The 14,154-nt window shown below is 58.6% G+C and overlaps 1 protein-coding gene across 7 annotated transcripts in view; it reads right to left on the bottom strand.

The window, feature by feature from the left end:
• Positions 1-14,154, bottom strand: part of CYTH1 (cytohesin 1) — a 76,121-nt gene that overhangs the window by 24,843 nt on the left and 37,124 nt on the right. Inside the window, exon 1 of one of the 7 annotated variants that reach the window (XM_047756726.1) lies at positions 14,037-14,117. The exons of the other annotated variants lie outside the window; for them this stretch is intronic. Within the exon in view, the coding sequence (XP_047612682.1) occupies positions 14,037-14,055 (19 nt within the window). The 5' untranslated portion in view covers positions 14,056-14,117. Of the gene's footprint in view, positions 1-14,036; positions 14,118-14,154 lie in introns of those variants that run through there. 7 annotated transcript variants of the gene reach the window in all.

Genomic DNA, 14,154 nt, shown 5'->3' with positions numbered 1-14,154 from the left:
AAAACAAGGTGGAAGCGTCCAGAGAAATCCTGAGAGCAAAGTTCAGAAGCAGGAGGATGAGGAGTAAAGAGGGAACCAGACAGCATGAGTGGAGACTCGGGCTCCCAGAACAGCGGGTGCCCGCCCCGGACCGCGGAGGCTTCTAAAGCTCTGAAGGGAGCTGAGCCAATGGACAGCTCGCGGGGCAGAGATGATCAGATCCAGAAGACCGCTGTCCGGAGCAGTGGGCCAGAGTGAACAGGAGGGCACTGGAGAGGCCGCCCGCTTTTTAGGGCTGCATCCACGGCACATGGAGGTTCCCAGGCCAGGGGTTGAATCGGAGCTACAGCTGCCGGCCTCCACCACAGCCACAGCCATGCGGGATCCTTAACCCACTGAGCGAGCCCAGGGATCGAACCCGCAACGTCATAGTTGGTTCCTAGGTGGATTCGTTTCCACTGCGCCACGACGGGAACGCCACTGCTATTTTTTTAAAAGGAAAAATTAAAATGTTGGCCTGTGCTTACTAGAAAAGATAGGTCTTCTCCGTCCCAGGGGCAGACAGAAGATGCTTCTACCAACGTACAGTCGGAGCCAGCGAGACAGTTGCTCGCATTGACTCCGCGGCAGTCTCTCGACATTGCCCGCGCCGTCTCTCAATCGCTTCTCCACGCCGCCCTCGGTCGCCTTAAAGCACGGCGCTGCTTCCCTTTGGGTTCAACAAATCACTTGAGAACTTTCCCCCCCAAAAAAGCAGACTGAGATCTCATTTTTTCTCGTGGAATTTTGCTTTGAGGAAAAAAAAAAATCTCACATTTTTATAAATGCATTCTCCTCTGCTCAACTTATCAATGAGACACCAAATCTTCAGCTCAAGCTGTCATTCTCATGTTGCCCATGAGGAAAAAAAGAATTCCCCTGACAAAATGCTTAATGTCATTTAGCAGCATGAAAAAGGGTCAAAACCACGGCTCGAGAGCTGGAGGGGAGAACGGCCCCTAGAACCCGGCCGGCGTCCCAAGGCACCTGGCAGGCCGCGGCCAGGACGGGAAAGGAACAGCGGTGCTCAGAAGCCACCACGTCCACGCCGCACCTAGAGTCTCTGAGAAGGCAGCGGGGGCCCCTGGGAAAGGCGTCTCTCCGCTCGTGCCCTGGCTCTCCTGTGCAGCCACTAGGGTTAAACTGTGAAGGATCTGCGGATGGGCCAGATGGCAGAGCAACAAACAACCCCCTCCCCCGACTGCCACGTGCGGCAGCCACGCTTCTGTGCCAGGAAGGCAGCTAAGCCCTCTTCCCCTGAAAAGAATGGCAACCAGGGAGGCAGCAGCCTGCGCACAAAGGGCACGGAGCAGAGGGCCCGGAGGCTGGGAACTCATGCCTGCAAAGGTTAATTTACGAGGTGTCCTGCTTACAGCGCGGGACCAGCCCAGCGGCAGCCCCTTGCCAGCCCCTCGCAGGGTTCCAATTTAATGAAGGGGATTAAAGAGCCCCCAACAACAAGGGGCCATTGTGCTCGGCAGTGAATAGAAGAGCCACACAGGGAAGCTTCTATTTATTTCTTTATTTAAATGTTGCTCTGCAGATTTTACCCGGCAGAGACCCAGAGCTGCAACCGGCTCCATCCAGCGCATACAAAGGAGACTGTCTGTCTTAAAGGGACAGCATCCTCCTTCCGCCAGCGCTGGCCGCTGCAGCAGTCGCAGCTCAGCTTCTCCCTCCCCAGCGGCCGTGGGCAGGTGCCGGGAGACCTGAAGTTCAACCGAAAAGGCAGTTCTTCTGACAGCAGGAAGACGGGCGACTGCCCGTCAAACGGGACCGTGCCGTCTGTCCTCCGACCCAGGGGTGACATCCAAGTGCCGGAGCTGCACTCAGGGCCCAGACACAGCTCCCGGAGGTCCACCAGCTACTCCAGGTCTCCCCACTCAGCTTTAAAATACTCATTTGCCTTATTTTTCCCGCCCTAATCATCACCGTCAGCCTTCTCCTACAGAGCCCCAGCCTCAGTATAGGAAGGGCCAAAGTCAAACCAGCACAGCAAGGCAACATTTTACAAGGGGAGGCCAGGCGTCCAGAAGGCCCTCCCTCTCCCCATGCGCGGAGAAGGTAGACAGACAGGCCTGGTCCCTCCGGAGCCTGGGCCAGGCGCCCTGCTAAGCAAGGCCAAACCCTTTCCAGGCTGGAGTGTCCATGAAACTGAAAACACACACAGCCTCAGAAAGCACCTGCCAGCCTGGAGCCGCAGCAGCCGGGCCTTCCTGTACCCTCTCCAGAAACTGTCACTGCTCCAGAGGGAACAAGAGCTGCTCACACACAGATTTGGGTGCAAGAGCACAAATCTGGGACTGAAGGCAAGGCGGTGTGTCTACTGCCTCCAAAGAGAGAGGTCAAAGGGCCCGAGTACCGGCCAGTGCAGACGCTCAGGTCAGACACTGGCTCTGTGTGGGCCGCGGGGGGAGTCACCTGGTCTCCCGGGAGATCCCAGCGCCGTAGAAAAATTCAGAAGTCAGAAAGAACTCAGGTTTTGGAAACACCAACGTCCAGTAAACTTTCACAAAGCTCCCAACCCTGCGCTGACGTCAGCAATCCATGAGGTCAGATCCCACGACAAGGGGAAGGAAACAACCCACCTTCAGGGCCCGCAGGCCAAGGGAACGGAGAGGCTGTGAAACAGAGCAAGGGTGACTAAGGGGCTCCACCGACAGCCTCGCTCCTGGAGACAGACCCAGACCAGAGGGCGCAGGAGGACGTGACCTAGCCCGGAACCTGGTGACACACATTCGGCCAACGGTGTGGTGACCGAACCCCCTCGCACCTCTCGAGACAGGCCGCTGACTCTGGGAAACTGTTCCTTCCCTTCCTACTGAGTCAATCCTTTGCAAAATGTAATACCACATGCAAAAAAAAAAAGTAATACCACATTATTCTGCTTCAAAAAGGAAGGAAATTCTGCCACATGCTACAGTGCGTAGGAACCCAGAAGACACCACACTAGTGAAAGAAGCCCCAAAAGGACCAGAGCTGTACGACTCCACTCCCAAGCAATCCCTAGAGAAGCCAAACTCCCAGGCAGAAGGTGGAAAGGAGGGCGGGTGTCTGGGGCTGAGGGAGGGGGAATAGGGAGTCAGGGTTTAATGAGGACAGGATTTCAGTTTTGCACAAGTTCTAAAGACGGACAGCAGTGATGGCTGCACAACAATACGAAGGTACTCAATAACACTGAACTGTACACTTAAAATGCCCAGTTTTACGTGACGTATGTTTTACCATAGAAACTTGCAAACCAAACAAAACAGGCAAAAATTTAATAGTAATAACCTGCCCTCCTGATTTCTACTCACCTCAGTCCCTTTCCCTAGAAGCTCTGCTCTGACTTTGCGTAAAGCTTGCAAAAGTGTCTCACCACCCATTTACTTCCTAAGAGATTAAAAAAAATTGAGACCCATGAACGGGACCGACGAGAATTAGACTGGCGTAACTGACATTCGACGTGGGCAGAGAGAAGTGCCCTCCAGCAAACCGCCAACACGAGTACCTCCACTTCTGGCATAAACCCTTTCCACGAGGAAACCGCCCAGTCTCCCACCTACAAGTATGGGGAAGATTCCACTACCATAATCCGCATCTTTGCGGCAAACGCAGCTCCTGGCTCGGTCTCAAAGACACCTCATCTAAGCGCTAACCCGACAGCTCAGGCCTCGCTGACCGAGACCAGACTCTGCCCGGCGACTGGGGGTCTGGGGCGACACCTGCGTCGTGTCCTCGCCTAGTTGCTCCGTGACCACCTCTCCCCACCCCGGTTTCCTGAAGCTCGGAATGGGCCTGCCACCGTCCCTGTCCTTCCCAGGGCGCAGATGTCCGGGAAACAGCCCCATGGACTGTCTCAGGAAAGCAAGACATTTTATCTTCTCGCCTTACACAGAGAAGAAAATCAATATGCTTAGCTAATAAATTCTAGAACTCAAAGATTGAGTCTGCATAATGTGATGATTTAACTAGCTACACAAGGAGAAAGAAGGTCGCATTTCAAGGTAGTAAAAGAAACAAAGTCATAAAATCTTATCCCAAGTTTGGTTTGGTCAAATAAAGCTAACATCTGCTTTCAATAAAAGCTGAAAACTGGGAAATAATCACTTTCAGAACCTCAACCTTCTCTCAAAGCCAGCAGCAGTGTCTGTCCGCTGGAAGACCGCAGCAGTCTCTTTCTAGACGCCTAACTCCCAACCTGTCTCCAAGGCTGCCTTTGAAAGGACCCTAGGAACTGAAATCGGTGTTCCACCTTGGGCTCCTTGAGACAACACGGAGGGCCCCCCCACCCCCACCCGCTCTGGAGAGCCTGGGAGTCCCCACCCCAGCGGACCCTCCCGCCTCCGCCCCCATCCCCCCATCCAAGCGGAGAGAGCAGCAAGGCAGAGCCAGGAGCCGCCACTGCACAGCTGTGCTGCCACACCCCTTCCTCCAAAAGGAGGCTCCATGGGGGCCTGAAAAAGTCAGTTCTCTCTCTTCACCTGCCTTCCTAAAGCCTGTCTGTAAGCTGGCCCTCTGTAAAACCGAGACTATGTCTGCAGACTGAACCAGCTCCCTCCTCTGACAGCTGGCAGCTGGAACAGACCCCCAGCATGGAAACCGAGGCGGGATCCAGCCCCCGCCTACATGCACTGTTGGAAAGGGGGCCACCCCCACCCAGGGAAGGCTCCAGAGTTCTAAGTGAGTAAAACGAAAACTCCTGGGGTGGGTCAGGAGGGGGACCTTCCTGAGTTTGTCCCTCTGCTTTCTGCCGTCCTCACCAAAGCAGGACCCCAGACATTGGTTATGAGCTCGTTCCTCAATCTCAGGCCTAAGAGGAACCACACCGAAGGCTTCAGCAGCTATTTTGAAGGGAAGGCGCTCCTGGAAAATCCCTAAGCGGGGAGAGCCCAACGCGAACCCACAGGCAGACAAACGGAGAAGCAGCCGCCAGCATAAGAGCGGGACTGCTCGCTCTCCGTGCAGCTCCACGCCATGGGCTCACGCGCCACCCACGCGGCCTCTTACCCAGGGCGGGTCCCCTCTGCTGCGGCCCCAGGATCCTGGCAGACCCGGGGCGGCGACGTCAAAGCCCAGGCCGGTGGCAGCTCTCGGCTTCAGAGGCCATGGTGGCCCAGCAGCGCGACCCCGCGGTCCCAGGCCCCCGGCCGCCCCCCCAGCTCCCCCAGCTCCGGGCGGAGGCAGGGACAGAGCACGCGCGTCATATGTGCCCGCACAGCCGGGGCAGAGGCGGCGGCGGCCAGAGGAGACAAAAGCGGAGCAGAAACCCGGGCGGAGAGGGTGCCGATGCCGGTGGGCAAGGCCGGCGTGGACGGAGAGGGCCGCGCGGAGCCGTGGCCGGGCGGACACTCGCAGCGAGCGCCGGCGGCCGTGCTCCGGGCTAATTTCCATGAAGGCAATTACCGAGGCCCCGCCCCCCGCCCCGCCCCGCCCCGCCCCCGGCCTGGGGGAGGGGCCGCCCCGCGAGCGGTTGCGCAAAGGCTGCGGCGGCTTCTCTCCCCCTCGCAAGCAAGAAGCTGGCGGCGGCTTCACCGGGAGGATGTTAACCCTTCCTTGAGGTGCCCTCTCCCTCCTGAGCCGGTCCGCAAGGGGAGGGCCCACCGGGCATCATCCCTTGGCACAAGGCTGCCTCCTTGTGCGACCCCGCGGCAGCAGGCAGTGATGCCGACAGGGCTGCTCCGACCCAAGCCGGCTTCCGTCCTCCGCGGCCCTGGGCCCCTGTCTCCACGTGGGATGCCCCAGCCTCCCACTCAGTCCCTGTGCCAGCCGCTATCTCCACACACTGGCCTGGGGTTTCCTCACCAGGGGCTGCAGCATCACGTCCCACAACATTCTGGTTAAGGGTGATGGGGCTGGTGGGTCCAGGGACCACACGGTAAGATGGCTGGTGACGAGAAACATCCCCACCACTGGAAAGGAGTGGCTCTCCAACTCCAGAAAGGCGAGGGGCACCAAGGGCACCGTCAGACACCCAGATCTGGGACCCCAGCCCCCAAAACGCACTTTCACAGGTACGGCCCCTCGTGAAACCAGACCCGGCCAGCTGCAGGTGGTGTCTGCAGACCCCTCTGGGAAGGGCTGTCTCTGACTACCAGGAGACATAAGGATTTTAAAACAAGTGCCACACAAGTGAGGAGAAAAGAGAAAAGAAATCACTGCACTAGATGAGGTTCTCCGATCTCACCACTACTGGCAGGGTGGGCACCTTTCCGAGAGGAGGGCATCCTGCGCCCTGCAGGCTGTGTAGCTGCACTGCTGCCTCCACGCTCGGGACGCCAACAACACCCTGCCACCCCCAGAGGGCAACCCCAAACGCCTCCAGACGCTGCCAAATTCTGTGCTCCAGATAGGCAACAAACCCCGCACCCTCCCCTGCCTTGCAGTCCTCTGGGGATCCCCACTCACCCAGGCTAACATGGGCCCCATGCTCTGAGCTCTCCTTGTCACCATGACGGGGTCACCACACCTGACCAAACACTTGGGCTCTGCAGCCCAGCCTGTCTTTACAGAAACAGCCACAATATAAACAATTTTATTTTTGTGTCAACATGGCAGTTCTCATCTAAAAGAATCATACCAAATTCATGAAAAATACACCCTAAAATTATGAAACTTTACTCTCAGCTGCAGAAGGAGACAAGTTTTCAGCAAACATGTGGACTGAGAGTCCCCTTGGGCCTCTGGATCTGGCAGCCTCCCCGCCCCCCCTCCACGCACCTAGCCCCGGGGTGGGGCGATCCCTCCTCCCCGGCCCAGCAGGGCTCCTTGTGGCCAGTTTGTCTCTGCCTCCTCCTCGCTGTCTAGAGGCTCAGCTCTCACAGGGAACCTCCTCTGTTCCACAAGCTGACCGTCACTGAATGGCCTTCCCCACGTCCGAAGGGTGCATTCCCGGCCCGCAGATGCCGCCCCAGCTGCCTGTGCCAGACTCGGCCGGGATGCAGAGGCGCCCCTTCCGGTCCCCAGCCAGGACTGAGCAGCAGAGGCGCCACTGCTGGGCTGAACTGCAGCCTGTGACCCTGGGCAAAGGCCTGGGCGTGAACCCAGGCCAGGCCGGCTGGCAGCAAGGCCCACACAACTGTCAATTCTCGGCAGGGACAGCATGAACCAAGAAAGCAAGGAGACCAGAGGCTGGAGGGAAAGGCCACCGCCAGGAAGTCTGCCGTGTGGCCCGCCTCCCACCTAAAGAAGACGATGGAGACTCAGTGGCCCCACATCAGGCCCGGGAAGTCCCCGCCAAGGTGGGGAAAAGAGACCGTTCGCAGGCCAGTAAGCTCAGGAAATCTACCAACAGAGAAAATAAGAGCTTTAAAAAATTACTTCCTCGGACTCAAAGTTCAGCAGTCTGTCGGGGAAGAAGGTTACCGCCCATAAACCAGTCGCCCTGTCAGCTGCTGCAGAAGAGACACCACGACGAGAAGACATGGGCTTGGCCCCGAGGAGCTTCTATCTTGCTGCTCCTTTTAGAGAAGAATCTAAGTGCCGCATTCCCACTGGCGACGGGTGCTTATGGGGTCAGCGACAGCGAAGCGGGCAGCCAGGTTGTCCCAGGAGGCCCCACAGAGCTGAGGCCAAGCTGGGACAGCGACCGCCGCCAACGAAGGAAAAGAAGAACGAACTGGAAACGCCTGGGAAACTGCACACGTCACACCGTGTCCTCTGAGGGCGGCCAGGAGGTACCTGGGCTGTTGCGTCGCTGAGCGGGAGGCAGGGCAGAGCGTGGAAGGGGCCTGAGGGGCACTGCGAGAAAGGGACCCGCAGCTCTCCTGTGCCGTTGAGGGGGCAGTGACGAGGACACGGTGTTCGTCTTCGCCCCAGCCGCAGGGACCCCGAGGCCCAGACAGCTCCGGAGAGGCAACGCATCTCTGTCCCTCAACTCGCCAACCCTGTCACCCGGGCAAGGGCCCCGCACCAGCCCCGGCCGTCTGGCCAGCCAGGCCCCGCACCTCTGTCACGTGAACCTCAGGCGGGAGCTTCCACCAACCCGCTCCTGGAAGGCGCTGGATTATTCTTTAGTAAAAGCTAGAAGCATGAAGTCTTCTCCAAAGATGCTAAGACGGGCTCCTGCTCCCGCTCTGAGAGGGCGGCGCTCCCGTCTAACCTCCAAGGAGGAAAGCAGGCTCCGCACACGGGACACCAACCCGCGTCCTAGCTGCCCAGGGTCAGAGGAGGGTCTCTGAGGTTGGAGGGAAGCGTGGGAGGAGCTGGGGGCACAGACCCAGGCCCTGCCGGCCGCTCCGCTCCCTCCTGCCCTCTGCAGCGGCGCGGGGGAGATGGACAGACCTCGGGGAGGACGGAGCGGACGCAGCCGGGTGGGCAAGGCCTCGAGCCCCCAGACCCAGGGTGGCACACGCCCCTCCGCTGCTTGCTGGAGGAGGCAAGCTGACCCGTGCGAGGAAAGGCCTTCTTCCTCCAGCGTAGTCGGACCCTCGATTCGACCCCAAACCCTGGCAAACTGCCCCCAAGTGGCATGATGCGTGTGGCAGGAGGAGAGGCCTGCCAGGAAAACAGCGAGAGCTGAGCAGAGGACGGAGCCCCCACCAGGGGAGGCTCTCCTGGGCACGGGCGGCGTTTGTAAAAACGCTCTTTACCTCGCCACCGAGAGGTTTACCAAGTGGGACAGACGAAACGGCGTCCGAGCGCGTAAGGAGAGGGTGTCGATGAAGAGCCCAGAAACCTCTGGGGAGGAAGAAGGCAGGGGGGCGGGGAGTGTCCGGACATCACAGCTTGTGCGACGGCAGTGACCTGACAGTCCAGCACCGGAGAAGAAAACCAGCCGGAAAGAACCTCAAGAAGCACTGAAAGGCATGGGTGGCCTTTCTCTCTTTCTTTCCTTTGCCTTTTTTTTTTTAAGGGCCATACCTGTGGCACATGGAGGCCCCCAGGCTAGGGGTCCAATTGGAGCCGTAGCTGCCGGTCTACACCACAGGCGCAGCAACGCCAGATCCAAGCCAAGGCTGTGACCTAGACCACACTCACGGCAACGCCGGATCCTGAACCCCCTGAGCGAGGCCAGGGATCAAACCCACGTCCTCATGGACACCAGTTGGGTTCGTTAACACCAAGTCAAAACGGGAACTCCCCAGAGGTGGCCTTTCAAGTCACAAAATCTCATGAAGAAAATATAAAGAAAAAATACAAAAACAGAAAGAAAAGTAGGATTATTCAGCCAATGGGGATGGAGAAATTAGCCAACTAGTCACTTGAGGGAAAACTAAGCTGAATGCCAACTTCATTTCCCTAAGAATAAATGCAGCTGAATCAGATTTTCATGTCAAAAAAGAAATCACAAAAACTCGAGAATAAGGCACGGGTTAATATGTCACAATCTCAGAGAGTCCGTTCGGCTTCGGAGCGGAAAATACAGCTCCATGAGCGCAGATGCAAAGAGCCAGGACGACAGATGCGCGAACCCCGTGGCAGAGGTCAGCTTCTTACACGGAGAGCAGCGCACAGAGCACAGAGACACGGGGCAACACAACCAGCGGCGGACAGAAAAGGCAGATGCACACAGAGAAACAGGCAGGGCAGATGCCAACGACCTTTCAACTCTCCAAAATTAAAACAGGACCACCAGCAGTCCGCCGAAGGAAGTGTCCGATGGCCGAGGGGCAACGGGCAGGCAGGCGGGGTGCTGCGGGGACGGTGAACCAGGGCCCCCTCCGCGGTGCCCTGCCTTGCAGGCCCCTGGCCCCCGGCCCCCGAGCAACCTGCTGGGCACGTTCCCCAAAGCACAAGAATGGCAACGACGACACACCATCCGGGCAGCGGGAAGGAGGAGCTGCGGGTGGACGCCAGGCCAGGAAGATCTCCCAGACTCGGTGCCACGGGAAGCGCGGGATGGCACGCGCAAGCCCCTGCGCCGGAAGATGCACCCCACTGAGCAGGACGCACCAGCAGTTGTCCACGGCAACCCTCTTCAGAGACAAGGCGTGTGACAGGGCCACCGAAGCAACGCTTCACTGTATGCCTTTCTGTGCATCCGGACCCACAATGAAGGCGACAGTTTACGTTGAAATTTCTACTCAGAGAAAACATGGCAATGTCACCAGCCGCGTACCCCCAAACACCTGCTTGGGTTGATGCCTGCGTGCTCCTTCTGCAGAAGAAACATACTGCAGGCCGTGTAACCCGTGACCCCCGCAGGAACCACACCATCACACCCTGGTTTCCCGTGCATGGCATTCCTGCTGGTCTCTGTGAAGCTGCATCCTCAACCCTTAACAGAGGAAGCAAAGGAGAAGAGACTTAAGACGCCACAAAGCGGAGGCGCAGAGACGGCCCCTGCCTTGGAAATGAAACACGCTGCGTTTCCAGGTCGGAAGTTAAGCTGTCACAATTTCTCTGTAGAGGAAGGGGCCAGGACGTCGTCTTCGTAAGAAGGGAAGGCCCGGGGGGGTGAGTCCTGACCGTGAGCAGAGCTGGCGCAGCGGGACTGACTCTGCCACCCCCAGCCCGGGCTCCAGAGGGGGACACAGAGGGTGAAGGCAGCACCTCTCAGCGGCGCTGCTCGACGCCAGCACCTGGCCAGCCTCCGCGCCCCGCAAGCCGCGGCCCCCTGCCTCTCGTGACTGTCCCCACTGCACGACGGCCCCATCTGAGCTCCCTCTTCACAAGGTGATGGGAGAAGAGAGCAGCAGTGACGAGAGTCTTTTTCTAGAAAGGAAAGCTCGACTGGGCTGCAGCAGACAGAGAGGAGTGACCAGAACAGTGTACATTCAGCGACGCGGCTCTGGAGGGGTGTCAAAATGCAAGGGACACGTGAGAACTGGCCACGCGAAGCAATCTCCCCCAGGTCTAGCCCTCCGCTCTTAATGTAACCACAGCCGAGTGTGTGCAGGTCCTGGCAGCGAACCTTCCAGAGCCACGGGCAGGGCTGGACCACAAGGTCCTGGGCCACAAGGCCGACAGCACCCGCCTTGCCTCGCAGGCTGGTAAGGGCTCCAGACGTGTCCTGCCGAGACCCACACTGCCCAGCTCTTCCTTCCACAACACGGGCTCCTAGGACAACCCCACCTGCTGCCCCCGCAGTCACCTGCCTCTGGGACCCGGGCCCCAGCCACCGGCAGCCAGCCCCATGCTTCATATTCCACAATGAAGAGAACCTGCGAGCCTCAGATGCTTTTTTCAGAGCTGCACACAAGCCCGATTCTCTCTCCCTCCTTCATCAAGAAGAAAGGGCAGCTCTGACCCTCCATTCAGCACCAGGCACTCGCTCTGGTTGTCTCCCAGAGAGCCTATGAAATTCAGACCAGGAGTTCCTGTTGTGGCTCAGCGGGTTAAGAACCCAGCTAGCATCCATGAGGATGCAGGTTCAATCCTGGGCCTTATTCAGTGGGTTAAGGTTCTGGCGTTGCTGTGAGCTACGGTGTAGATTGTGGATGCGGCTCCGATCTGGCGTTGCTGTGGCTGTGGTGTAGGCTGGTGGCTATGGATCCGGTTCGCCCCCTAGCCTGGGAACGTCTATATGCCACAGGTGAGGCCCTAAGAGGACCAAAAAAAAAAAAAAAAAAAAAAGAAAAGAAAAAAGATTCGTCCAGAGCCAGTCCCTTCAAAGCTGGTCGTGGCAGATGGTTTTGCAGGCCTGCTGAGATGTGTGCTCTGCGCAATGCCAGGCGCTCCCGCTTAAAAATAAAGATGTCACCACTTCTGATTTTGAAAAATACAGCCTCAGCCCATGAGGGAGGGAGAAGCATCTAGGGGGGTGCTCACTCTTAGCACCTTAACTTCTCCTCCTGACACTCGCCTCAGCCTAAGCCACCTGCCCAACATGAGGCTGGCCCGGCTACGGGGAACACATTTAGAGAACAGGAGGGGATGAGGGGTGAGTTAACACCAGAGAGACTACTTCAGATGCAACCTGAAAACCCACTATCCCAAAGGAGAGCCACTCTGCGCTCTCTAGCCCCTCTTCCCACGTAACACTGCCCTAGAGTCACAGCGTGTCCACAGCCTACAAATCTTTTTTCATTTTCATTTGAACTTGACAATAAAGTCCAACCACGAACTCTGCACACTTCCTGACAATGAACTATGCACTGTTACCTCCAGTTTCTAGAGGAGGTAAGACTCCTTGAGTGTGAAGAGTCTCCAGAGCTGAAATTCTAATTAAACTGTTCCTGGCCAAACAACTCCAGACTGAGCCCAACTCAAGCTCACTGGCTGAGGGCTCAGCAGAATCAGCACCCCGCCCTTGCACTCGCCCAGCCTGTGCTCGGGGCTGGGATTAGGTAGCCCCGGACCTGCCCTGCACAAGGGAAAGGCCAGGTGCCAGGGACGGCGAACACACGTCCGGTGGGGCCCAGGACACCCGGCAGAAAGCCTCATCTGTGCACGGGTGAGGGCTATGTGTCCCACACACCAAGGAGCTCAGAGTCCTTCCCAAAGAGAAGGGTCAAAGGTTAATCAAAGGGGAACAAACACTAAAACGAGCAGATTAGGAGGTGCCCGTTGGCCCAGCGGTTAAGGACCTGGCACGGTCACCGCTGTGATATGGTCCTAGGGTGCAGGTTCGATCCCTGGCCCAGGAATTTCTACATGCCCCAGGCCAAAACAAAACAAAAGGATGAATAAATAGCCCATTAAACAGCCCAAGCAGGAAAGAAAATGGTGCCCAGTTCAGTGAAATGGTTGCTCTCCACTGGCACACGGCTGCACGGCTAGAGTGGAAGTCAGCGGTCGGGAGAACCAGAGGCGACGCCTCGTCTGCAGCAGGACGGCGACCGTGGACTGTGGGGCAGGCGGAGTCGGGCTTCTTTAGAACCACGGGGGCTTCTGGCCACCGTGTGGCACGTGGTGTCCTGGGACCAGGGCTCAGACCTGAGCCGCAGCTGTGGCCTGAGCTGCAGCTGTGGCAGGGCCGGATCCTTAACCCACTGCGCCAGGCCGGGGACGGAACTTGCTTCCCAGCGCTTCCGAGATGCCACCAATCCTGTTGTGCCACAGCGGGCACTCCGAGCCATTTGTCAAACTTGATTCTCCCGTCTTGGAGCCTCTCTGGGTAACAAGCTAGTCCACGCCAAGGCAAGAGCGGCAACACGCTGGCACCTCGCTCTCCCGGGGGAGACCGCGGACCCGCCCAGAAAGGCCACGAGCTCGCTTCACGCTCACATCTGCCCGATGCCACCTCCACATCTCCCCTCGATGCCTCGCGACACTGCCTCCCTCACGTCCCAAAGAGACCACATGACCAAGCTCTCCCAGGGGGACTGAGGGAGACAGAGAGCCACCTGTCAAAGCAACGCTGCCTGCTAACCGCCTCTAAACCACCCGGCCCCACGCCACCCCTGCGTCAAGGGCGCACCCTGAGCAGCTGCGTTTCAGCTAAAGCCTCCGACATGGGAGAGGCCGACAACACGGGCCCCCTTACTTTCGACTTTGCAGTGGCTGGTGAACAGCGCCACCCGGGCAGGTCTGAGGCCAGGCCAGGGCAGGAGCAGCAGTCAGAGGGAAGGACCGGCTCAGGGAGCGGTGGTCGCGTCTGCCCACTGCCCAGGCCAGGCGCCATCGGCGAGCGTCCTCCTCCACGGGCACGAGGGCCCCTTGTGCACCAGAGACCCGGGCTACTGCGGACTCCCCTCCGAGACAACCTCCCACGGGGGCGGCTCACCCCTGACCCGGAATCGCCTCTCGCAAGCGCCCCCTCTTCACCGGCACAGCGTTATGAACCAACACCCACTGCCCTCTCTCCCGGGGCCGCCCCCACGGGACCCCACGGATGTGGTCCACGCAGAGACGGCACCTGGAGACGTGCCACATGGTGCGCCCGACGAGGAAAGGCATAAAAAGGAGCCCCAACACTTTCAAAGCCACAAGCTGCTTTGAAAAACATCCTAACGTGCATTTCGGACCTATTCCCGTCACTCGTTACTGGCTGCAAACTGTCTTACGTTTAAAGGGCAGCCTCACGTCCCTGTCACCTGGGGGAGGCACCCGAGAAAGCTCCACACCCAGCCAGCCCCTGACGTCAGGACACGCGAGAGCCCCGACCCAGGCTCCTTGAAGCCAGTTCTTCTGCAAAAGCTTTCAGGACTTACCATCCACGAACCGTGTCATCCCTTTACTCAGCGCCCGGCTGGTGACAGCGCGGGCGGGCAGGGAGGGGACGCCCGCAGAGGAAGCCCTGCCGGTGCTTTCCGCCCGGTCTCCCACGCC

The sequence above is a fragment of the Phacochoerus africanus genome, chromosome 14 (genome assembly GCF_016906955.1).
Source record: "Phacochoerus africanus isolate WHEZ1 chromosome 14, ROS_Pafr_v1, whole genome shotgun sequence".
NCBI lineage: Eukaryota > Metazoa > Chordata > Mammalia > Artiodactyla > Suidae > Phacochoerus > Phacochoerus africanus.
This window is presented reverse-complemented; position numbering and strand designations above follow the sequence as displayed.